Source organism: Calliphora vicina, chromosome 4, assembly GCF_958450345.1.
Source record: "Calliphora vicina chromosome 4, idCalVici1.1, whole genome shotgun sequence".
NCBI lineage: Eukaryota > Metazoa > Arthropoda > Insecta > Diptera > Calliphoridae > Calliphora > Calliphora vicina.
Genome location: NC_088783.1, coordinates 9,138,119 through 9,165,637, shown reverse-complemented (window position 1 = coordinate 9,165,637; position 27,519 = coordinate 9,138,119). Strand labels below are relative to the sequence as shown.

Genomic DNA, 27,519 nt, shown 5'->3' with positions numbered 1-27,519 from the left:
ACAGACATTTTACGGTTAACATTTACGTTTTCTTTTAATCTTTTTTGTTTTTTTTTTGTTGCTCTTTAATGTTTTACAGTTGCTGCTGCTACTGTGGCTCCAGCTCCTGCTGTTGTTCATCGTTCGTTTTGCTTTGTGCATCGCATACAAACACACACACACACATAGATACACACACAAACACATAATTGTAAGTTATGGCGGAAATTAGTTTTTGTTAGCACCACTAAAGCTTCAATAATTAGTTTTACTTTTAGCTTTGTGTAATTTTTTAAGACCATTCTGGAAGCACAAGTAGAGACCATCAACCAACATCATCATCATAAGAATAAGTAGTGTTAAAACCGACAGGGATAATCTAGCACGAACTAAAGTACAAAACAAACAAACAACAATAAAGGGAAATTGTAAAATTAATAAAATTTGTTTTAATTTTCTTTCATATTTCCATTGTTGTTTGTTTGAATTATAATGCAGGGAAGAATTATTATTAACCTCCTTTTTGATTGCAGCACACAGAAGGAGAACTTTATTGGATTTCATATTGAAAAGGTCTTTTTACTTTTATTCCTTTTATCTATTGAATGTAAAAAAAACTGAATATTTGTTATTATTGTTTAAACCAATTAAAAAAGTTTTATGGCACTTTTGAAATGGTTCAATGGTGTGCGTAATTGTCTTAAGGCCTTAAAGATGAAAGTTTACAGCACGTTAAAATATAAATCAATTTTGCGCAATTATCGCAAGTTTTCAATGCAGTTTTTGTGTTCAAATTCATTTTTTTATGATAAACTAATTTTGAAGTTTTTTAATTCAAAATAAAAAAAAATAAATTGCAAAAATTTACTAAAATCTAGTTAAGGGCTTCATTGCGGATGGACATTGGAAGTTAAAGAATAGATTTCTTAGAATTTAAAATAATTTCCGTTATTTATTTAAGCAAAACTTTCAAACTTAAACCTTGATGAAGAAATCTTAAATACTGCTCAACTATAAGCCATTGGATACTTTAAATTGCTAGAAATTCTTAAGTTTATTTGTTCAATTCTCTTAACTCTCAACTTTTCTACTTGAATTTGTAGCTAATGGTTTGTTTGTAGGCAGATACATAGATACAGACAGACATATCATATTGCACAGCTATCATTTTCAACTAATATATTCATTTATCATTTAACTTTGTACTACTTTTCGAAATCTAATGGGTGTTTTTAGCTATAGGATGCCTTAAACTGTCAACACAAATCAACATCTGCTAAATTAACAAGATGTTGACAAACACAGCAGCTATTCCCTTAACACAGTTACACAGACACACACACTATCGCATACATGGGTAAGTTTCCGTATCCTCCTCTTAGTAAACTGAATGACAACATTAATAATGAACTGTAAATTAACAACAACAACAACGTCGGTGCCATTTAAATGATGACTACAAACATAAATGTAGACTTACTTGGAGAGAGGAACACCACCAGGTTTATTGATAAATTCTTCATGATGTAGCACAGAATCATTCCAGGGTACATCAAGGAAACCCAATATTTTACGCATCCATTCTTCAGGATGTAACACCAACTGTTCATAATAGACCTAAAAAAAAACAGAAAATAAATATAAATAAATGATTAAACAAACGTATGTATAATTATATTTATTATATATATTTATATTTATTATAATAAATGATACGTGTAACACAGTATGCATGTCAGCCTTAACAAATGGAATCAAATTAATAAATTATAAAAAGGAGAAGAAGGCGCAAAATAAAAAAAAAGAAACACAACATTAAATGAACATTTAAAAAGCATATAATGCGATTTATGTATGTTAATTTCCTGCGTGCCATGAAGGAAAAAATAAAAAAAATAATTTGTTTAATAAAACGTTTTTAAAAATTTAATATTTTTTAACGGAATTCAATTAAACGGAAAAAACAATTTTAACATCCTGTACACAAACAGGTAGAAAAACAGGTCTATATCCGTATAAATATTTATAGTAAATTATGATTACAGTCGAAGGCAAAACTAATGAAGAGTTTTTTTGGTATTTATATGGAAATTATGGAGCACCAAAATTACCTAAGAAAGTTCAAGCTAATTTGGTCTGGAATTTTAAAAAATTGTATGACTTTTTTTACTATATGGAACACAAGGAAATCAATCAAGAATTATGCATTTCAACAAAGTATGCCGATAAGGTTTCTGATTTTCTACATAAAAATTAACCATTACCGACCTAAACGATTTGTTTCATCGCGACTCACCTCGCCACGTTTAGAATAAATATTTTGGAAATGTTCTAAATCCAACAAAAGCACTTGTACAATTGTTTTGTTTAAATAATTTAATTTCCAATATCATCAATTCAATATTAATCTATATAATACAATGTAAGAAGGTGGGTCAAAAAGTGCATGCCTTTTTGAATGAAACACATGTTGGATAAAAAAAAATTTTAATTTTCACCATAGTCTTTAACTCTACGCTCTTTGTCCAACGTTTCTCCAATTTTTTTTTTATTCCTTCCAAAAAATAAGATTTGTCGAGGTCATCAAAATAGTTATTTTTTGTGAGATGATTTCAGCTTGGCGTCAAATCTCTTTTCGCCGAGATATTTCTTCAGGTTTGGAAACAAGAGATAGTCACTCGGGGCTACATCCAGTGAAATGATTTTAAAGTGTATAGGGCAGAAGTGGGAGCATTTCGTAGCCTTATTTATGGAATTTTACAATGGAAACTGCGTTGAAAGTTTTAACCGCAGAGCCATGTGAGATGCCTATGGCTTCCACAATCAATATCCGATCGGCCAACATAATATCGTGATTTTTTTCAATTGTTTCGGGAACGTTTGTGCTTATTCGTCACAACGAAATTCAGTAAAGCACTTTTGTACTATTGAAATTTGTGGTGCAGAGTTCCTATAGTATTTTTCAAGCTTAGCCTTTATTTGAGTGATGGTTTTTTGCCGCAAAAAATAATGCTTAATAACACTATACAACACCAAAAAAAATTACGAGGTCCGACCAATAAATTTTGATAGAGGAGACAAAAAAAAAAGACATGAGTATCGGCGTTTTGAAAGTTTACATCTGAATTTCATTTGAGGGGGGTTACAGTTTCCCAACTCTGGCACATTCTTATTGTTAATTGTCATAAGAAACCATGTGAGCCTTACATTTTAGGTATAAAATTCATAAAGTTCACCAAAGTTATGTAAAATTTTACGGAGAATATTTTTGTAGAATATGTTAACCCTCTAAATCCTCAAGGCATGGGTCTTTTTTGTCCGTCTTTTAAAAATGAACAAAAAACAGCATTACAACAGGTATTTAAGGGGTTAAAATGTTCCGCAAAAATATTATCCGTGAAATTTTACTATAAGTCCCTGAATACACCAAAACGGAAAATTCAACCAGGAAGTCAGAAATAAGACGTAACAAAAGAGAGCCGACGGTTAATTTCGCATTTATTAAGAATTTTATTTTAAAGAACATTTTAGGTATAAAATGTATTCCGCAAATTTATGAAAAATATTACGGAGAACATTTTTGTAGAATATGTTAACCCTCTAGCTCCTCAAGGCATGGGTCTTTTTTGTCCTTCTTTTAAAAAAGAGCAACAAACTCCATTAAAACAGGGGTTAAGGGGTTAAAATGTTCCGCGAAAATATTGTCCGTGAAATTTTACTATAAGTCCCTGAATACACCAAAACGGAAAATTCAACCAGAAAGTCAGAAATAAGACACAACAAAAGGGATTTAAGGGGTTAAACTGTTTTGCAAAAAATTAAACGTGAACTTTTACTATAGGTCCCTGAATACATCAAAACGGAAAATTCAACCAGAAAGTCAGAAAAAACATAACAAAAGAGAGCAGAGGAAATTCACTTTTTTCCAATTTCTCCTCAAGTCACGCGGTAGTCTGTTATCAATGACTTTAAAACACAAACTAAATAACTCAGCTTGTTAAAATTTTGATAGGATCAGTTGCTCTTTCATTTAAGAATCGAGAAATTCAAAAAGTCTCGGCATTATTGAACCAACTTCATACCTATGTGATTTCAAAATGTGTTTCCAACCAACCGATATTGGGTGTATGACTTATAAATGCGGTATTTTTCCAAATTTTTAGCTTTAATTTTCAAACATTTGTACAATATTAATTTATTCAAATTATTGGCCATTGTTGGCTATGACATTTTGCCATTTTTCTGGCATTATATGGATTCTGAGTGAAAATAACTGCTCATCTTTTGAGGCCTATATCGGATACTCTGTTCCAAAGTGGAGCTTATCGGTCAATGATCGATTCAAACGAAACAGTTGTGTTCGGTACAGGTCCCCTGTGATGGTCTGCTCAGATTTCAGCAGCTCATAATAGATAGGACCCTTTTGCTTATATAAGATCTCTTATGCTTCGGGTTATTGTAATGGTTCCATTTTCCATCACAAATGATGATTCGGTACAAAAATGATTTCCTTATATACCGTTCAACCATCATGTCGGACGTGCAAAATCGTTCTCTCGGCTTCAATTTAACAGTTTGTGGATGAATCCTGCTGCTCGCAAACGTTCTGATTTGAGTAGGTCCCAATGATTTTGCAAGCTCTTGTTAAGTTTGACAACACTCTCCATGGAGTAATGCCTCCAATTATTGGTCTTCATACTTGCAAACCTATAGAACACATTCACCATGAGCTTTGGTGAGCAATCGTTGTACCTTAACGCCAATTTTTTTCAAATTGAAAAAGTAAAGCAAAACTTCCCGCATATGACGCTTTGTTGTTAACACTAAAATGTTCAATAAATAAGTGAGAATAAATGACAGATATGTACGCTTCAAAATCACAAATGAGTTATTAAAAACAAAACTGCGTTCAGAGGATACTAAATCTCGCATTTTTAATTCATACACCAAATATTTTGGAAATGTTCTCCATCTAATGAAAGCCACTTGTACTAAAAATTTAAATTTATTTGTTGTTTTCTACCAAAGAAAACGTTCGTTCGCATTTAGAAAAACAGGCAGTAAATTGTTTTGTTTAAATAATTTAATTTCCAACCAAATCAACAAAGATTGAAGTCAACATAATAAAATAATAAGAGTGACCTACTTTGAGCCCCTATAGCGTCGCCAATGCGATGATTGAGGGGTCTATCCCCAAAAATTTAACTCTAATACTTCTTCGCTATATCTTTTAAAAATGTTATGTCAATCGGAATAGTCGTTTGGAAATAGCAACGTAGAGTATTCAATAAGCAATGGATAGCCAGAAGTGAATTGTTGGAGTTACATAGGACTGATTGTGTTTTTCTTCTGCCTGACTTACTATGGGGAAGGGTAATAAATATTAGAGTTGTCATTCGAATAAAAATTAGTCGAATACTCGAAGAAAAAATTTATTAATTAATCGATCACTCGAATAATAAAGATAATATGAACTTTTATTCGATTAAAATAAAACTCGAATTATTGGCAGCTCTAGTATATAAGATTCTGCTGCGTCTTACTTTTTACTTCTTACTTACTTCATATGAAGTTTCACAAAATCCTTCGAACCAGTAACTAAATCCTCTTAAAATGTTAAACATTTTCCTTAAAAATACCAAACACTTAAATCAATCTTATTTAAAGTGATTAATTAAAAACCAGTTTACACAGTCGTAACTGAAGTGTTATAGAAAAAGCATTCAAACGCATCAGTTTTTGATGTTTAAAGATGTTTCAATTCATTAAATTTCCCAGCCAATCGCAAGCAAATTACAGTTCAATACAACTATTTATAAACAACAAAATGTTTGTCTATCACTGTATCCTTTTTAATCAGTTCTTTTGAGATAAATAATATGTGTTTTTTTGTTTTAAATTTTGTTTTTAATTTTAATTTATCATATTCTGTTGCTCTGTGCAGTTGTTGTTCCCAGCACTCTCTTCCACCTCTCTGCCGGATGACAACACAAAATTTCTGTTTCATAATTAATGTCACTTTGTTGGCAACTTTTTATATAAAACAAGTTAATCGTTTTAAAGTATGCTGCATTTAATTTCCAATCAAACTATTACACAGTTATCGATTCATGATACAAAAGCGTGATAGAGAGAGAGAGAGAAAGAGAAGAGATATATACACAAAGGAACAAACAAGCACAAAGATGGTGGTAAATAGCAGATACAGTGAATACAAGAATGAATGAAAGAGAACTGTGAGGGAAAGGGATAGAAGTAAGAGTTTGATAATGGCAGGAAAATCAACGATTCAAAAATATGTTGAAATTACAGCAACAGCATAAAATCATTTCAGTTTTATTTTATTCCATTTTCTGGTTGTATTTTGCCCATAAAGGATATGACGCCAAAAAAAAACAGACAGACGGACAGAAAGACATTATAGACAGAATGTAAAGACAGACAGACAGACGATGGGATAGATAGACATGATAATAAAGGCAACAAATTCGTAGGGAGCTTTACATAACTTTTACGAGGTAGACAGACAGACAAACGGTGAAGAGAGAAACTGAAATATTATGTGCAAGTATGCAGCTGACATTTTCAAGAGTGTATTTAATTTCATTTAATTCCTTTACGCTATTAACCTCAAAAAGTGCGGTTATAAACACGATATGTATCGCATACACGGCTGAATGGAGAGGATGTCATTTCCATAGATGAAATATTTCAAATTTATTTCAAATAAAAACTAAAAAAAAAACTCCTATGAAGATGAATGTTAATGATTTTCAAGTGTAGGCAGGCTTAAACATATTTATTTCATTCCCCATTTGAAATTTAATTTGTTGTATTAAAGTAGTGGTTATGGGAATAATTTGTAAAGTAAAAAGGTAATTTTAAATCGAAATCTAAATTCATAATTTACTTAATAAATATTTCTCTCTTTAATTTGAATTTATTTTTCAAATTTATCAAAACTTACCATCATACAACGTTCTTTACCAATTTCTTTACATTGGTCGTGCATGACTTCGATGGCATGATTCCATTTTTGCATACACTGGCGATAGCTGGTCAAATCAAAGCCAGTAATGGTTACTTTGCGTGATATAATCGAGTGAACAGTGGCACGACCATCACGAACCATAAATAAAAATTTGGCCTAGAAAAGAAAAGAAAAAACAAAAAAAAATTAAATTTAATAACAAAAATATTAAGAAACTAAGAAAACAATTAAAATCATTAAATTCATACTTACATTAGGAAACAATTCTATCACATAGGTGCCCATTTTTAATGTTAATGGATCTTTGTTGCACAGTCTGGGCGCTGGATCACCATGTTTAGCAATGATTTCTAAACAAAATTGAGCAATAGCACTGTTCATGACTTCTTTGGTAATGCCAGCCTCCACCAGGCGCAGCGATTCCTTTTCCGACTTCAGCCAGTGCGAACGTAATTGTAATATTCTAGGTATCACTCGTGTTTCCTGGCCACATCTGAAAATATTTATAGAAAATAACAATAAATAACAAAAGCTTTTATTTCAATGCTCTAATAAGAAGAAAATATGCTTTAAATTAAATAAAATTGTTTATGACTTTAAAATATGGGATTTTCTCTAATGTTTAGGTTTTATTTTGAAACACTTGTTTAATATAAATTTATTCAAAGTATTGGCCATTGTTAGCTATGACCTTTTCTTTTCTTTTTGTGCAACATATGGATTCCGAGCCAAAAGAACTGCTCATCTTTTGAGGCCAGGAACGAATCAAGCCAATATCGGATTTTCTATTCCAAACTGAAGCGTATCCCAGATATAGCGTTCTGCATCGATCGAAACAAATAGTAGTCGGACGGCGCGAGGTCTGGACTATAACTATCTTTCTAAATAGTTTTTAACAGGTATTGCTAAATGTAGCCGATCGTTGTGATGATGGAATATTACGGTTTCATATCTGGCTTCATATTCTGGGAGTTTTTCAGCCAATTCTTGCTTCAAACGAATCAGTTGCGTTCGGTATAGGTTCCTTGTGATGGTCAGGCCAGATTTCAGCAAAATAGATAGGACCCTTTTGCTCCCACAAAATACAGATAATTACCTTAGCACCATGGATATTTGGCTTTGGTATCATATAAATTGATTGTTCGAAGTTTCGAACATAGCTTGTTGAAATGATTTTTTTTAATTTTTTCAAAATTTTTTAATTTGAAATTGGAAAATATTAGAAATAGGCCTCCAATAAAACTGAAACTTTTTTTTTAAGATTCAAAAATAGGAAATTTATTTAATTATTTAAAACATTGCCTTAAACTGAAACATAAGTTCGAATTTTTGAATTTAATTTAAAGTTTTCGAACATAATATTGCATCGTCATCAGATGTATGTAAGATGGAGAGTTTATTTTAACAATTGTTCGAATTTAATTTCGAGTTTTCGAACATCAGATTTATGAGAGAGTATTTAACAATTTTAAAAATCTTTCAAACATAACTGTGCATTATTATCAGGTATAAGGACGAAACATTGTTTTCAATTCGTTTATCAAAATAATCATCATCATCATCAGTTTAACAAGATTAAAAAACTTTCAACAATTGCTGAAGACGAATGATTTGGAATAAACAAAATCGTAGACAATTATAACACATCTACGCCCAATTTAAATGCACCTATTCTTGCAAACATTTCAAAAGTAAATAAAAGCTTAGGATGTGTTTTCGTTTTTTTTTCATTCATTCATGCCTTTTTTCTATTTGCTTCGGAACTGAACTTTTAAAAAGTTTTCACTTTTGGAACAACTTTGTGTGCTGTACAACATTTGTATGTAAGTCAGTTTTGGCAGCAAAATAAAAGAAAATGAGGTGGTATTCTAGGAATTTAGCTATGGAAATAAAAATTAAAAACTTTAACGTTTAACTGCAAAATAAAATAGCAACAGCAAACATAAAGTTTACTGCTAATTTTTAAAACTATACAACTTGACGATTAACGCAATGTAGTAGTTGGAGTTGGAGAAAAACACGAAAAACTAAAATTTCAGTGTAGTAGTTGTTTGTTATAAAACTAGAATAGTTTGAGCAAGAAAACAATACAAAAAAAAAGAGCAAAAATGCAAAAAAAAAAAAAAAAGAACTCTATTGAAAACTAAAATCAAGTGAAGCGCATAGCAAATACAACTACAGACAAACTTATTGTGCAACAAAACAACGATACACAACACCATTGGCAGCAACAACAAGATTTTCGAACAGCAAAAACAAAAATTCTTGTTATTGCATCTCTCTAGTTTAGTAGCAGCAGCAAGGTTTTAAATGAAGCACTGTGGTTTCGTCTGTTGATGGAACAAATCATTGAAGCGTTACAAAGAACGTTTTTGCCCTCGAGATCTAAGAGTCGAGCAAAAAAAGTTCATTCGCTAAACGTCGTTGTTGTGTGACATCAATTTAAATATCAATTAAAGAACGGATGTAAAATTGAAAATAGTTAAATTTAAAATTAAATTTTAAGCAAAATTTTAATTTTTTAACAAATATTGATATATCAACAATCCCCAAATGGCGAAAAGGTTAAACATATATGAGCAATTTCATTAACATTGTATGACCACAACATAATCTAAGAGTAATATGTTACTTTTATACAATTCGAGAATATCATATTATGATCTAATATAGTCGTATAATCATAATATAATCCAAATTTATAATATTATCATTAAAAGTTATAGATTTAATGTGCTAAATTCTTAATTAAAAAATTATTAATAAACTAGATGACCCGACAGACGTTGTCCTGTCCAAGTTAAAAAAATGCTTGTGTTAGATTTGTGAATTTGTGAGAAATGGTTTGAAAAGGGTAAAAATAGTTCAAAAAGGAAAAAAAACGTATTATTGAATGATAATTTTGATTCATATAGGGCATAGAATAAAATATACATAGAAGCGCTACTGAGAAACAAAGAACCTAAGTTTGGTGTCAAAAACCTATGTCTTGCAACAACAGAATACATTGGCCAAGTTATTAGCGAATTTAGATATTTTGAGTTTTTATATAAAAAATTGAATTTTGGTCAGAAATATGAGTGATCACAGATCGAGGTCCTTTTCTTGATTCAACGCTTATTGGCCAAGTTATTAACGAATTTAGATATTTTGAGATTTTATATAAAAAATCAGGTTTTGTTAAGAAATATGAGTTATCACAGATCGAGCTCTTTTTCTTGATTAAACGCATATTGGCCAAGATATTAGCGAATTTAAATATTTTAAGTTTTTATATAAAAAATCGATTTTTGTTAAGAAATATTAGTGATCACAGATCGAGGTCCTTTTCTTGATTCAACGCTTATTGGCGAAGTTATTAGCGAATTTAGATATTTTGAGTTTTTATATAAAAAATCGAATTTTGGTCAGAAATATGAGTGATCACAGATCGAGGTCCTTTTCTTGATTCAACGCTTATTGGCCAAGTTATTAGCGAATTTAGATATTTTGAGTTTTTATATAAAAAATCGATTTTTGTTAAGAAATATAAGTGATCACAGATCGAGCTCCTTTTCTTATTCACCAAGTTATTAGCGAATTTAGATATTTTAAGTTTTTATATAAAAAATCGATTTTTGTTAAGAAATATGAGTGATCACAGATCGAGCTCGTTTTCTTGATTAAACACTTATTGGCCAAGTTATTAGCGAATTTAGATATTTTGAGGTTTTATATAAAAAATCGATTTTTGTTAAGAAATATTAGTGATCACAGATCGAGCTCTTTTTCTTGATTAGACGCTTATTGGCCAAGTTATTAGCGACTTAAGCTATGTTAGTTTTTATATAAGTAATCGAATTTTGGTCTGAAATATGATTGGTCACAGACCTATGTATTTTGCAGATGTGGACAATTTTTATTTATGTAAAAATGTTTGTGGAAAAACTTAAATAGGATTACTATGATCATTTAAACAAAAAATTAGCCTAATCGATGTGGCCGTTTTCTAATTTTAGATAAATCTAAAAAAGTGGGCGTAAAAGTGGGCTTGGTAATTTTTTCATTCCGTAAAAACCTAAGTTGGGACCAACATTTAAAAAAAAATGTCTATATCGGTCCGTCCGTTCTCTATTGATTAAAAGTGTGTTTCCGTGTATGAAGTAATCTGTGTACTTTTTAATTATGGCTGAAGGGCATTTAAGATTCGGCATATTGCATTCCAGTTTATTTCAAATTCAATATGGTGGTTAAAATTTTATATCGAGTGATGCAATAATAATTCAAACACGACATTGTTGGGTCGCTAGAAAAATAATTTGATATTGTACTCGTTTATTACAATTCCAGCATATGAAGCAATGAAATCAGGGTTTTATTAATTTAACAGAATTATTTCTGAATTAAAGAATATAAATCAAGCAAAGAAGAGCATCAATTGTAGGACAACCCTTTAGTAAATCCTTAGTTAATGATGTTATTTCTTATTACTATCAAGTTTAAAAATTCTTTTTTTGAATTTGTTTTGATTCTTTTTTTGTTTGCTGGTACTAAAAGACAGTTGTATATTCATACCTCACAGTGCAATCTGTCTGCACTGTCGCCTGCACAGTAAGTAATAGTTGTTGTAGTAGTAAAACGTTGTACTTCTTCTTATAAGCAATGATTATTGAGAAGAAAAAGAAAATTAAAAAGAAATATGCTGTCGTGGGAACAATAGAACCATAAACAAGCATTCACAGGAGAATTTAAAAAACAGACGTTACTACAGCAACATCAACCTTATGGTAAAAATATAACATACATATCGAGCCTTAACAGCGAAAATATCTTAACCAACAAAATATTAGATTTAAATTTGTTAAAGCAAATCGATAATTTAGTATCGTTAGCACAATCGATTGAAATTTCGTAGTTGTATCAAGTTTATAGCTAAAATAATTTCAGCTTAAATGTACATCGTTTGTTTCTGCACTTAAGATATTTTCGCGGTTAGGGCGCGATATAAACAACAACAAACATTGAATATTTAAAGAAAAGTAGAATAACAAGCATTTGTTAAAATTCAGGAAAAAATGTTATGAAAAAAAAAAGAAAAATAGAATAGCAGCATGTTGAAAGACGCGCGAAAGACAAGTAGAGTAAACACGAGTACGAAACAAGGCTCAGCAATTGAAAGAAGGCATTTCCGTTACTGCTTTTAGTTTTGTTTTCTTTGCATTTTATAAAAATCTGTTGTACGTACAGCCATACAATCATGTGGCAGCAACAACCTTTTTTTTTAAAAAAGAAGTAAACAGCCCTCTGTTAGTAAATAGAAGAAAGATTTAATACAACGACAGAAGCAGGAGCTGTAGCAGGAGCATTCATATTTACAGATAAACACTATGAATGAATGAATGGCTGGTTGGCTGGCTGGCTGCCTGCTACTGTTCAAAGAAACAAAAGTGGAAAAAATGAAAACAAAATGGAATTTTTTTTAAAGTTTACACAAGATGAGGAAAACAAGATGGCAAATGCAAAAAGAGAGTAAAAAAAAATACAAAACTAGAAAAGAAATCCTTTTTTTCAATTCAAAAGCACAGCTGGGCATATATGTCTGTAGTATAATTTCGTTTGCTGCTGTTGTTGTTGCAAGAATAAACAATGATTGTAGTTTTTGAACAGTGGGATTAATTGCTTGTTATTTTTGTTTTTTAGCATTTCGGAATTATGTTAAGCCATCAATGAACAAACGAATAAACAATCTATGGCCATTATTTTCTTATAAATTTCCTAATTCTGCTACATTTCTAGTAAATTTAATTTTTTTTGGAAATATTTGAAATAACGTTGCTGCAAAGCCCACCGTACATTAATAGTTTTTATAAAACAACAACTTTCATCAACATAAATACAAACACACACACACACCATCATTCGAAACAAACAAATAAAAAACGAATGACAGTTTTATTTGATTTTGTTTATCTGTCAATTATTTACATACACATACAAATGCATACCCCCATACCAACCCATAAACAATACACTCAGCCATTCAACAACATAAAAACGCTTGAAGCTTAACACAAAAAGCAAATATCTCGTCATCGTATTATTTGCACACATTTAAAAGCAAGAAACTGGAGTAATATACACATAAGGAGTGAGATCGAAAAAATCGTAAAATACATAAATGTTAATAAAAATGAAACCACTAAATTTTGATTTTTATATTTGATTGAAATTATTATTACAACTTACGGAAAAATATTACTTTTGTAGTTCTAGTCAATAGTGATTAATTTATGAACCTTTTCCGGAAACCCTTCCATTAACCCTCTAACTCTAGCAAGAGTGCCTCAAGGCATGCATTACAAAACACCAATTATCTCAAAAAGTAATTATATTTTTATACCCTGCACCACCATAGTGGGGAGGGTATAATGCGTTTGTGCAGATGTTTGTAACGCCCAAAAATATTAGTCTAACACCCACCTTAAAGTATACCGATCGACTTAGAATCACTTTCTGAGTCGATTAAAAGATGTCCGTCCGTCCGTCTGGTCGGCTGGCTGGCTGGCTGTCCATGTAAACCTTGTGCGCAGAGTACAGGTCGCAATTTTGAAGATATTTCGATGAAATTTGACACATATTATTTTTTCGGCTCAAGGACCAAGCCTATTGAAAATGGCTGAAATCGGTCCATTATTTCACCTAGCCCCCATACAAATGTCCTCCCGAAATTGGACTTTATCGGTCATAAATGTTTAATTTATAAATGTATCTCCACAAATTGCGCTCCAAATAAGTTTTATATATACAAAATTCATGTCACCAAATTTTGTTACGATCGGTCCATAATTAGTCATAGCTCCCATATAGACCCGCTTCCAAAAATCACTTTAACGTGCATAAATCGCTTAAAAATGTTGATATACACTCAAAATTCAACATAGTTAACTTTAATATAGATATAAATCACACGACCTAATTTTATGATGATCGGTCCATAATTGGTCATAGCTCCCATATAAGGCCCACTTCCGAAAATCACTCAAAAATATAAATTATTGATATTTTAAAAGAAAAATATTTTTACTCATTTACTTGGTGTAGGGTATTATATGGTCGGGCTTGACCGACCATACTTTCTTACTTGTTTTTCTTAACTTTAACTGTGACTTTAGTTACAGATTTGTTAACATTTCTCTCGAACGTCGAAATGGATTCTGACTTTTAGTTTTTGTTCTGTCAGCTGTTTTGTGAGTGATGTCATAATTTTACCATGTGAAATTTTGTGAGTAATTTTTTTAAGTTTTACTAACTTTAAGTCACCCGTTCTATTCGAAATATTTTTTATTAGTTTTTTTCATTAGTTTTTCAATAAAATCGTATCATAATTATTGTTTTTTTACTCCTAAAGCGGAAACAATGCCCTGAGGCACTCTTCCCATTTTTACGCCTGGTTCCTAAACTTAATTTGCAAATTAGTTTCTGATGACTATTCTGAGTTTATTGAATCATAATTACTCTACAAAAAATTATTCGACAACTTTTCTTTAGCTTTTTAAAGTTTGCGGGTTAGAGGGTTAAGGGTTTTATAATGCTTTATGTCACTTTGTTTGAACAGGTTGTCCTACACCGTTTAAAATCTACCACACTTTTGGACACCATTTTTGTGCTCTTCAATTCTCTTTTAACAACAGCCCAATAACTCTACGCTGGCGTTAGCTCCAGGCAGTTTGGAGGATTTGCCTCTATTGGTCTTGTACCACTCAAGACCTTGCTTACCATAGTGACAGGATGCCAATTTTTTTTTTTTTTAAGCAAACACAAATTTTTTGCTTCTCTGCAGATACACCCAGTGTCTCTGGTGGGAATCGAACCCGCAACCCTCAGATTAATAGTTCAGCACACTATCGACTGGTCTATCAGCACACCCAAATCAGGCCAAAAATAAGTGGACACATTAATGGAAGCATCCTCTTTTGTAAACATACCTTGATGTAAATTTCGGTATTTATAGAGCCCTTTGTAACAAATGTTTGGCTTCTTTGGCCACGGCTGCATATTGCTTGCCATACCAAGAACTTTTTGGTAAAATTTTCTGCTTTTGGGTCCTAAACTTTTCTACCACATTCCCTCGAGAATCAACAAAATAAAAAAAGTAAGAAAGTATGGTCGGTCAAGCCCGACCATATAATACCCTACACTAAGTAAAAGAGCAATAACATTTTTCTTTTAAAATTTCAATAATTTATATTTTTGAGTGATTTTCGGAAGTGGGCCTTATATGGGGGCTATGACCAATTATGGACCGATCACAATGAAATTAGGTAGTGTGATTTATGTCTATATGAAAGTTTACTATGTTGAATTTTGTGTGTATACCAACATTTTTAAGAGACTTATGCATGTTAAAGTGATTTTTGAAAGCGGGTCTATATGGGAGCTATGACTAATTATGGACCGATCGTAACAAAATTTGGTGAAATGAATTTTGTTTATAAAAAACTTATTTGGAGTGAAATTTGTGGAGATACATATATAAATTAAACATTTATGACCGATAAAGTCCAATTTCGGGAGGACATTTGTATGGGGGTTAGGTGAAATACATGGACAGCCAGCCAGCCAGCCAACCAGACGGACGGACATCGTTTAATCGACTCAGAAAGTGATTCCAAGTCGATCGGTATACTTTGTGTGTGTTAGACTAATATTTTTGGGCGTTACAAACATCTGCACAAACGCATAATACCCTCCTCACTATGGTGGTGTAGGGTATAAATATTGAACCGGAAGCTGCGAAAATTTTTCCGGAACATACGTCATCCATTACACAGGTCAACAGCAAAACTAACCACTATATAGATTTGTTGCATCATGGCTACCTAAGTACAAAAGTGGTAAAAATTTTCAATTCTATGGATAGATTTTTTTCCAAAAAAATTTTAAGTAAAATTATAAATTTTATTAGAAGTTTCTGCACATAATTAATGATAACTTAAAAAGGTATAGTCCGAATTTATTAAAATGAACTTAGAGAAGTTGAGATTTATACAATCTTAAATCCGTTTATATATTGCGTTTCAATCAGCTCAGTAGTTTCGGAGTTATAATAACAAATTGAAGCAAAAACAAGTAAGAAAGTATGGTCGGTCTAGCCCGACCATATAATACCCTACACCAAGTAAATGAGTAAAAATATTTTTCTTTTAAAATATCAATAATTTATATTTTTGAGTGATTTTTGGAAGTGGGCCTTATATGGGAGCTATGACCAATTATGGACCGATCACCACAAAATTAGGTCGTGTGATTTATGTCTATATTAAAGTTAACTATGTTGAATTTTGTGTGTATACCAACATTTTTAAGCGATTTATGCACTTTAAAGTGATTTTCGGAAGCGGGTCTATATGGGAGCTATGACTAATTATGGACCGATCGTAACAAAATTTGGTGACATGAATTTTGTATATATAAAACTTATTTGGAGTGAAATTTGTGTAGATACATAGATAAATTAAACATTTATGACCGATAAAGTCCAATTTCGAGGGGACATTTGTATGGGGGCTAGGTGAAATAATGGACCGATTTCAGCCAGTTTCAATAGGCTTGGTCCTTGGGCCGAAAAAGTAATATGTACTAAATTTGATCGAAATATCTTCAAAATTGCGACCTGTACTCTGCGCACAAGGTTTACATGGACAGCCAGCCAGCCAGCCAACCAGACGGACGGACGGACGGACATCGTTTAATAGACTCAGAAAGTGATTCTAAGTCGATCGGTATACTTTAAGGTGGGCGTTAGACTAATATTTTTGGGCGTTACAAACATCTGCACAAACGCATAATACCCTCCCCACTATGGTGGTGTAGGGTATAAATATATTTTTGTTACGTGAAAATATCAAATTGTTTTGATTTAAAAAAATCATGAAAAATCTAATCGGCAGAAATTGCTTTATCGCAACGCCACATATAATAGCAACAAAATGAGATATTGATCATAAAAATCGATATATTCTCTTCGCATTTATTTACAATTAAGTGAATTCACTGATTTTCACAAAATTGTATGTGCCTACAAGCGTGTACTTGGAGTGGAAATTTAGCATGTGTTTTGTATTTGTTACAATTTTGTTGACATTAAACATAATAACTGAAATACTTTTCAAAGGTAACTTGATAAAAAAAAAAAAAATCAAAAACGTTTGTTAAGCTTTTTTTGATCTCACTCCTTACTTACATATGCAGTAGCAAAAACAAAAAAAAGAAGAAAACTAATGAAAAAGCTTTTATCATTTTATTTTCCTTGGAAAATTTATTAGATTTCATTTCTTATTTAAACACGTGAGTATTTAGTAGTGTTTCTTTCATGCTTTCCACTTGTATTTATAATTTTTTATCTCTAGAAGTTGGTGTTGCCATCATTAAAATAATATTTTTTAATGTTTTAAAATAAAGTACACTAACACACATCCACTTCGCTCTCCCTTCGCACACACATCTTGCCACACAAGTTTCTCACAAATAAACTTCCTTTTTTCACATGCACACACAGGAGTACAGCAGAGATACATAAAACCATGACAATACACAAACTCACACACACTTGAACAATCAAGGATTTAGTTGGTTGTGTGTGTGTATGAGTGAGTGTATGTGTGTGCATATTTAAATAAATATTTCTTTTAGTACTTTTTTTGTTATATTTATGGTTGTTTTCTATTCTTTTAAAAATTATATGACTTTTCGTGTATGCATATGATAAATTTTATATGCAGCGAGATATTTTATAATTTTTATAAATGAATGTCTGTCTCACTTGCAAATGGATTAACTCCCTAAAACATTAAGTAAAGAAAAGTAATAAAAAAGTATATCGAGGGCTTTGGTGAAAAAAAATTCAGTTTAAAAAATATTTTTCCCGATTTTGAAATATTGTAGGTCCAACTTACTATGGCCTCATATACGTCGTTGCAAATGACTTTGAAATATTTATCATTAGATATTCATATTATCTATATTAATGACTTAGTAATCCAGATATATATAAAAAAATAGGCCAAAAAATCGATGTTGTCTTGGTTTTTTCATTGTATCTCAGCCATTTGTGGGCCGATTTTCTCGATTTTAAATAGCGACCAAACCGGGTCTATTGAGGTATGAATAATGTAAGTAAGTTATTTGGGAGCTTTGGAAAGTTGATTTCAACATACAAACGGTCAGACGGACATGGATATATCGACACCTCTATCTATAACGATCCAGAATATAATATTACAAACGGAATGACAAACTTATATCGTCCCCTCAATAAAACAATAGTGTTAAGCTGTACACCATTATTTATTTTATTGCATAATCTACATAACTGATTCTATATGTGATCAAAATTTGGTGAAATTCTACTTCCACAAAGTGGGTCAAAAGATCAATTGAAATATTGCTTTTGTTCCATATGTCTACTAACATAAAAATTTTAAACTCAATTATTTCGAAATGGCAAAAAAAATACACATTATTTTTTTATTAAGGGGACGATATATACCCCTGCCACTCATGGTGAAGGGTATAAAAATCTGTGAAATGAAATTCTGTCAGTTTTTGGATGGATGCTCCGGTAGTTGTAACATTTTTGTATTAAATATATTTCTATTTCTAACTTCAACTTCTCTATATGACTGCATAGCTACATAGAATAAATATGTAGAATGGAATATGTATTTGAGACAATCACAAAATACTTAACAATACATTCTCTTAAAATATATTTTTGACCTATCTAGTTGTCATCTAAAACTCTGTTCATTTATTTTATTTAATTTACACAAATTACTTGCATTCAATCCTATTTTTTTGTTTGTTTTAAATGTCAAAACAATTTAGAGTGCATTGTATTCGGAAGTAAAAATTTTCATTTTAATTTAAATTGTTAACGCTGCTTATTATTATGGTATGGTTGACAAAATAGGCGAAGCCTTGGCGGGCTAATGTTAAAGTTCAAATAGAGAAAAGACTTTTTTGTTTAATATAAAACACTATTGTTTAAATTTGCATATAAAAACAAATCACAACATAAACTTTTTACCCAACTAATGCATGGTTACAGAGGGAGTTAAGAGATTTAAAGTAATGAATTCATTTAATTAAATATATAGAATTAACAATTTGTTTATATTTTACATATTTTATTGAAATGAAATACTCAAATACTAGATTTTAAATACGGGAGTTTTTCAAATGTTTAGCTTTAATTTTGAAACATTTGTACAATGTAAATTTATTCAGCTATGATCTTTTCCAATATTTCTGGCAACATATGGATTCCGTGCCAAAACAACTGCTCATCTTTTGAGGCCAATAAAAAATCAAGCCAATTTCGGATACTTTGTTCAAAAGTAAGGCGTATCCCAGAGAAAGAGTTCTGCATCGACCGAAACAAATAGTAGTCGGACGGCCAAGGTCTGAACTATAAGGCGAGTGAGAACAAAGCTTCCCAGCCACTTCTTCCTAAATAGTTTTTAACAGATAATGTAAAAAATGGAACAACAACCGATTAATGAAACTGACACAAGGCAATAAAAACAATCGATTGAATCCTTATGGCAATATCATACATGTATCCGAGGACCTGCTACAGCAGACCAATCATCTACTTAGCTGGAACAACAACCGTTTAAACTGATACAAACAATAACAATGGATCTAATGGCAAAATCGTACATGGAGACGCCTGATACTCCAATAATTACGACAGTGTAATCTACATGGGAAATATGCGAAAAACAACTGCAATAATTCGTAGAAGATGGAGATGCTTTGTGAAAGCCAAATGCCCTCAAGTGGGGTAATGGAAAAAAAAATGTAACATGTGGCCTAGTGTTGTCATAATGGAATATTACGATTTTATATCTGGCTGCATAGCTTGAAACGAATCAGTTGAGTTCGGTGAGGTTCCATGTGATTCAGCACCTCATAGTAGATATGAGCTGCTCTGTATTTTGCTCCCACCAAATACAGAGCATTACCTTAACGCCATGGATATTTGGCTTTGGTCGGTGCAAAAATGATTTTCTATTATAGCGTACAAACAGTATTTCAGACATACAAAATCGTCATCCAAGGTCTCTCAGCTTCAATTCTTAGGTTCGATACAAATTTTTGGACGAATCCTGCTGCTTGTAAACGTTTTGACATTCCTGATTGAGTGAACCCCTATGCCTGTGCCTCCAATTCTTGGTCTTCAAACTGTGACATGCAAATCTCGAGTTTTTAGGTCATACACCCAATATACGCTTTTTAAAATAACAAAAACAGAAGATCTGATAATGTTAAGCTTTGAAAACTATTGGGGAGGGTATAATGCGTTTGTGCAGATGTTTGTAACGCCCAAAAATATTAGTCTAACACCAATCTTAAAGTATACCGATCGACTTAGAATCACTTTCTGAGTCGATCAAATTTGGTACATACTATTTTTTTGGACGAAGGACGAAGCCTATTGAAACTGGCTGAAATCGGTCCATTATTTCACCTAGCCCCCTACAAATGTCCTTCCGAAATTGGACTTTATCGGTCATAAATGTTTAATTTATATACGTATCTCCACAAATTTCGCTCCAAATAAGTTTTATATATACAAAATTCATGTCACCAAATTTTGTTACGATCCGTCCATAATTAGTCATAGCTCCCATATAGACCCGCTTCCGAAAATCACTATAACGTGCATAAATCGCTTAAAAATGTTGGTATACACACAAAATTCAACATAGTTAACTTTAATATAGACATAAATCACACGACCTAATTTCATGGTGATCGGTCCATAATGGGTCATGGCTCCCGTATAAGGCCCACTTCCGAAAATCACTCAAAAATATAAATTATTGAAATTTTAAAAGAAAAATGTTTTTGCTCTTTTACTTAGTGTAGGGTATTATGTGGTCGGGCTTGACCGACCATACTTTCTTACTTGTTTTATTAAATCTTTAAGCAGAATATTTTGTAAGGTTTCTGAAGAATACGAAATTTTCCAATTTCATTTCCTTTATATTTTTGTAAATGAAACGTTCTTTGTTCTTGGTAAAACATGACAAATTGCTAAACAGATTTGCTCTTTATAGTACAACATCAAGGGTGTTTCAATCTCACTATAGTGATAATAAATTAAATAAGAAATATGGAGAGCAGTGGTCGGTAGTCATTGCCACCAGGGGCAGGACATGACAGACAATTCAGATATACTCAATATGAATGTAAAAGAAGCTCGTTAAAATGATGAAAAAGTAAACATATTGTAAATTTCGTATCGAAAACACAATCACAAAATTAATATTTGCCGACCACTGCTGTAGTGTCTTTCATTACTGTTTTCAGAAAGACAAAGATAGAAAATTCTGTGTTGAAAAATTTCTATGTTTATTAAGCCTAAAGCTGGACACAAAAGAAACATTATTTGGAATTTTGTTTGTTTTTTGTGCTGCATTGATTATGGACATTACATAGAGCGTCAGTCCTCTAAGATTTCCCTTACACAAATAACACTTTCTAATCTCTGGTCCCATATAACATCATGACTGCATACTGACTATATGTGTCTAAAGTTTTTCACATTATTTTTGTTGTTGCTGTTGTTTTCGTAGTCTTCTTGTATTGTCTCTCCTTGTTTATCCTCTTATATTTACATATCTCTGCTTCTAGTTAGTTTGTTGTTGGGTTGTTGTACAGGCAAGTATCCCGGCAGTTAAACAAGTAGTCAATGTATCCCTTATAGACAGTAATTGTCATTAATGTTTGACCACTTGGCTGTCTCCAATTTATATATTTTGAGTCACTTGACACACATGTGCTCTTTGTAGTGCAGAGGGAAGACAATTAGTTACTTTATACATCCAAGGTAATCTAGTGTAGACTTAAGTGTCTCTAAGTAATCTATAGTGTAGTCACTTTAAACGTTTATTTTGTATTACACTTCAGAAAGTAGCACTCTATTGGAGAGTTGTCGGAGAAAGTTTTATTTACAAGCAATAGTTTATTGGGCTGTCTATGATATGTTTTTTTAAGCTGCCTATTTGAGGACAATTAGCACCCGTACATGTTAAAATAATTAGCTATGTAGTTGATCAAATAACCAGTTTGGTAGCTAATAAGGTAACTGACGCTATTAAAGCAGTATGTGAATCCGATAAGTTGACTACTTTGGACCAGCTATCGGGCAGTCTCTGCTTAGGACATGCACGTGTTAAAATAACTAGTCACTAGTAGCTATTGAAGTAACTAGTTCCCACCCTATATAAAAATAAAAATCACTAGTTCGGAACTGGCTCCTAGAACTGCTGGGGTATTTTTCTGGGACACACACAGACACTACTGTGCAAAAGATAATATGAATTCGTTTGAGCCTGCCATTGCAAAGTAAAATATTGTTTTATGAATGGCTGACATGTGCTTTGTGGTACCATCCAAGTGCTCCTTTTGGATGTTTTTTTACAGTTTTTTTTTTGTTTTCTGCTTTGCTTTTCTGATGTCGTTGTTGTTGCTGTTGTTGTGTCTGTGTATTTCTTTCAGAAGTTTGTATGAATGTTGGAGTAGTACCGACTCGTAGTAGTACAATATTTGGAGTAAGTAGTAAAATGAGATTATGGGAATGAAAGTTATTTGTGCACAATGTACAACTATTTTAAAAGGTTTTATGCTAAAGGCTTTTAAGGATATTAAGGAAGGGGGCCTTTCTTATTATTGTAGTATATGACTTGCTGTTAGTAGGGTGAGGCTTGTCTTAAGCTAAATATATAACAATAATGGAAAAATAACTCAATAGTCGAACACTTGCAATTTGTAATCCATCAACTTTATTACATGTTTATTACAAAGCAAAATATCTTAGAAATAAAGTTTATTTTAAAGAGATAAACACATTTAAAAGCTAAATGTTTAAATGAAATTTGTATGATCTCAGAGTTTTGAATATAAAGCGAAATTCTCTAGTAAAAACTATAATAAACCAACTTTATAAACCTGCTCGTATTCATATTTTCAAATTCTCTTTAAATGCCCTTTAGCCAACATATAACTACTATTTTTTTTTGTACTTTTTTTGAGAAGAAATTTCATATTGCAACCTTTCAAATTGTTGTTTAACTATAACCTGCTAGACCATGGCAGCAGACAAGCACCAATTTGGATTAATGGAAGCCAATCGAATGAAAAGTGCGTACAAGCGCATCATGAATGAATATTCATTTTAAGGGAGCCTCCAAACTTTTGCAAACTTACCTCACACACCACCCACATAACAATCCGTTTTAGTTGGCAAGTTTATGCTGGCTTGGCAAGCCATTCATTTAAACTATGATAACTGAGCCTTCAGAAGCACAACAACTGAAGCTGCAACAGCAACAATAAAGGAAAAAAAAAATCAAATGAAAAATGAACAAAAATTTATATGCGATTTAAGTTGGAATTTGTATGCTCATATTTCTTTACGAGCTTTTATGTGGCCCATTGACCAGTTTTATTTGGTTGGATTCTCTTGCTCTGCTTTACATTTACAAATCCATATAACTTTGAATATACATAAATCCAGGGATGTAGCATTTTGATTTTAAAATTTAATATACAATACAAACCAATACATGTTAAATAAAATTGAAACCTTAAATATTTTCTAAAACTCGTAAATATTCCAACATTTTACCTTTGAACCTAATCGTGAAAGTTGAATTAATGTTTTTCAATTTCTTAAACATTTTTAGTATCTACTTCCTTTGAATTGTATAATAATATTCCTAAAGTGAAGTTCTCCATTCCTGCTGTAATTTTTAGTTTTTTTTTAGTTTTTGTTTGTTTTGAAGTTTGTGTAACTGAGGCTGCCAGCCACTGCCTTAGATAAGACAGGCAAAATGTAAATTTTTTTTTCTTCATCTCCACCTACCACACAGCCATCGACGCACATACACATACATACTTAGCAAAGAGAGTATATGAATACCAAACAATACAAATGCAGTCATGTACATTTGGCCAACATTGTGATCTATAATTTTTACTTCCTATTAAAATGTCATCGTTAAAGTTGCAGAGCTGCCGCAGCTAAAAGTTTTTTGTTCTTTGTATGTATATTGCCACTGCCACTGCTCCTGCTGTTGCTGATGTTACATACATATACAATAGGATGGAACTTATTTTGAATTTTTTCGTTTTTCTATGCTCCATCTAAAAACAATATCCGCCTGTCCGTCTGTATGTTGAAATCTACTTTCCGTAGCCCCCAAATAACTTACAAACATGATTGATACATCAATATATCGGGAATTCTCCCGGCTCGGTTGCTTTTTAAAATCGAGAAATTCGGCTCACAAATGTGAGAATAGGGATGAGTTTTGCAAATCCCGTGATTTTTCGGGACTTCGGGATATTAGTTTCACATAAAAAACCATCAAACTCAACAATAAAAACTATTTATTTCGTTAATATATTTAAGTAAAAATATAACAAAACAAAAACTAATGCATTGAATTAAAATAAATTCGGCACAAACGATATTTACTTTGCAACGATGTATATAAGGCCATAGTAAGTTGGACCTACAATGTGTCAAATTCGGGAAAAATATTTTTTAACCCGAATTTTTTTTTTATAAAAAAATCTTTTTTATCACTAATAAATTTAAAAATAAAAAGTTTTGAAAAAAATTACAAAAAAACAATTTCAAAAAAAAAGTTTAAAAATTTTGAAAATTTTTTTTTTTTAAATTTAGTTATTTTAAAGTATAATTTGGTTAAGAGTTTATAAGATTCGCCACAGCCGAATATAGATCTCTTACTTGTATTTTTGTGAGATGATTTTATCGTTGGATTCAAATCTATTTATTTATTTCAAGTCTAGAGAACAATATTCCTTACAGACTTATAAAAAGTATATAATTTCTCTTTCCGACGAGACATTTATTTAGGCTTGGAAAAAAGAAATAGTCACTCGGTGCTAAATCAGGTGAATAGGGAGGAAGAGGGAGCAATTCATAGCCTAATTCATGGATGCACCCGATTGTGAGCAAAAGCTGCAGTCATCTTGCGGAAAGCTTTCAAAATTTAAACCATTGAGCCATGTGAGATGCTTATGTCTTCCATAATATTGTTACGAAATTGTACTTAAATTCAAATAAAACGATTTTAAGGGCTGATTTAAAAGTAGCATAATGCTTTCAAATTACAGTGCTGTAATAGCAAACTGTAAGATATCTGTAGGCATTATTAAATAAAAGCTTTCAGTTGATTTGATCGTAAGTTGGCAACGCTGTATTCGAATATTCAGTTAAAGAACATTGTAGAAAGTACACCACAGATGGCGTATGTATTAGTAAGATCTAGAATATTCGAATTTTGACAGTTAAAGAACAATCTAGAGTGCAGATGGCAGTGTTATAAATAGTGGCAGAGGTTGCAGTCGCTAATGAGTTTATCAGAGACGCTTTTCGAATCAACATCAACTGAGTGCCTTAAAGTGTGTTGTGTTTTTCAAGTAAATTCGTGTACATTATAAATTGTGTCTGTATTTCTGCGAAGTTACAAACGTTTATAAAAAAAACATTGAGTGATTATTTAATTCTGTTGTTGTTGTACATTTGAATAAATAAAGAGTTTTTACCATTTTCAAACTACTAAACGGCTTTTATTTGCAATCAAAAGTATCCGGTTTATTTAAAGGAAATAAACCAAACGTTTTGAAAATGTTAAAACGTAACAATATCTTACACTTTAAATCTCCTACACCATATCGTGAATTTTTTTTCGAGTGTGGAGACCTCAACTGGGTATCCAGAACGATAGGCAGTGCTTGTACGGCCACAACGAAATTCAGTAAACCACTCTTTTACAATTGAAATTGATGGAGCAGAGTGAGTTCCCATAGAATTTATCAAGTTTAGCCTTGGTTTGAGTGATCAGCACACGAAATTCCATTTTTTCTCAAGTCACTTGGTATTCTGGAATCAATGGCTGTCAAGCACAAACTAAATGACTCAGCAGGAGTCAACTGACAGATGCCTATTCACAGGACCAGTGTTGATCTTATTGAAAGTTAATATAGACAGTGCTGATGTTCCAGAGTTGATTTGTAAATACATGGAATGCTAGTTGGAATTGTGAATAGTGAGTGCGTCCCAAGGTTGCCTTAATTTAAAAAAAGTCTAAGAGATATTTATCTTCGAAGTTTTTTAGCCAACTTTTTTTATGGAATTTTTGATCAACGTAAAAATGTGTAAAATATAAATTATTGTGTGTATAACTTAAAAATGCGTGATTTTCAATAGAAGGGTCATTAATTCTCACTTAGTTATTGAACGCTATAGTGTAAACACCAAAGGTTTTTTACTTCGAAAATGTCGAATTTTGTGCCAACGAATCGTCATATGCGGGAACTTTTGCTTTACTTCTTTAATTTGAAAATAAGTGCCGCTGAAGCACACTGAATGCTCACTAAAGCTAATTGGTAAATGTGTTCCATCGGTTTCAACGTGCGAGAGATGGTTTATGCGGTTCCGAAGTGGTGATTTTGACACGAAAGAGAAAGATCACTTAGGCGAAGGCCAAGAATTGGCGGCACTACCCCATCAAGATTGTTATAAATCTCAACAAGAGCTTGGGAGCTACACGGGCAGCAATTTCAAAACTTTTACGAAAAGCAGAATTCATCCAAAAGCAGGGAAATTGGGTACAATAAGAATTGAAATGATGCTTGCTAAGGTAATGTATTTGGTGGAACCCAAAGGTCCTATCTGCTATGAGCTCATAGGGAGGGAACTTGTAGAGAACGCAACTGATTCGTTTGAAGCGAGCATTGGCCGAAAAATGCCCAGAATATGCGGCCAGACATGAAACCACAATATTCCATAATGACAATGCTAGGCTACATGTTGCAATGTCTGTTAAAAACTATTTAGAAAGAAGTGGTTGGGAAATTTTGCCTCTCCCGCGTTATAGTCCAGACCGTGCCCCGTCAGACTACAATTTATTTAGATCGATGCAGAAGGCTCTCTCTGGGATACGCTTCACTTTGGAACAGAGTATCCGATATTGGCTTGACTCGTTCTTGGCCTCAAAAGATAAGCAGTTATTTTGGCTCCGTCTTCCAATAAATGCAAAGTAAGGACCACTCTAATACCCATACATACATGCATAAAATGTTTTGTTCAATTTTCTTCTTTTGTATGCACATTGTTGAGTCATTGAGTCAGTCGGTGGATGTCTGTGATTGTTTGAAACACAGAATTCTCCCAGCCTCTATGGCTTGGCAATCAATTTAAACAAAGCCAAAAACTACAAAGTGCAAAAAATAATAATAAAAATTGCAAAACAAAAAAAATAAAAACCTCTTAGTTGCAGGCTGCTTGCTTTAACTTATTCATTCAATGTTCTTGTTTTATTGCTGTTTTCTCTCACTCTCTGGCTCCTTCCCTGCATTCAAAGGCGAATGCCGTTTAGGGGATTGGGATTTTGGTTGAATTCTTGCTCGTATGTGCGTGTTTTGCTCTTGCCGGATGCTTTTTCAAATAAATGCAATTGACGGAA

The 27,519-nt window shown here is 32.0% G+C and overlaps 1 protein-coding gene across 3 annotated transcripts in view; it reads right to left on the bottom strand.

Moving 5' to 3' along the window:
* Positions 1–27,519, bottom strand: part of Tpst (tyrosylprotein sulfotransferase) — a 238,895-nt gene that overhangs the window by 172,413 nt on the left and 38,963 nt on the right. For all 3 annotated transcript variants that reach the window (XM_065508689.1, XM_065508688.1, XM_065508687.1), the window contains exons 3-5: positions 7,223–7,463; positions 6,947–7,126; positions 1,460–1,596 (exon numbers count right to left, since the gene is read on the bottom strand). In XM_065508689.1, the coding sequence (XP_065364761.1) occupies positions 1,460–1,596; positions 6,947–7,126; positions 7,223–7,463 (558 nt within the window). The remainder of the gene's footprint in view (positions 1–1,459; positions 1,597–6,946; positions 7,127–7,222; positions 7,464–27,519) is intronic.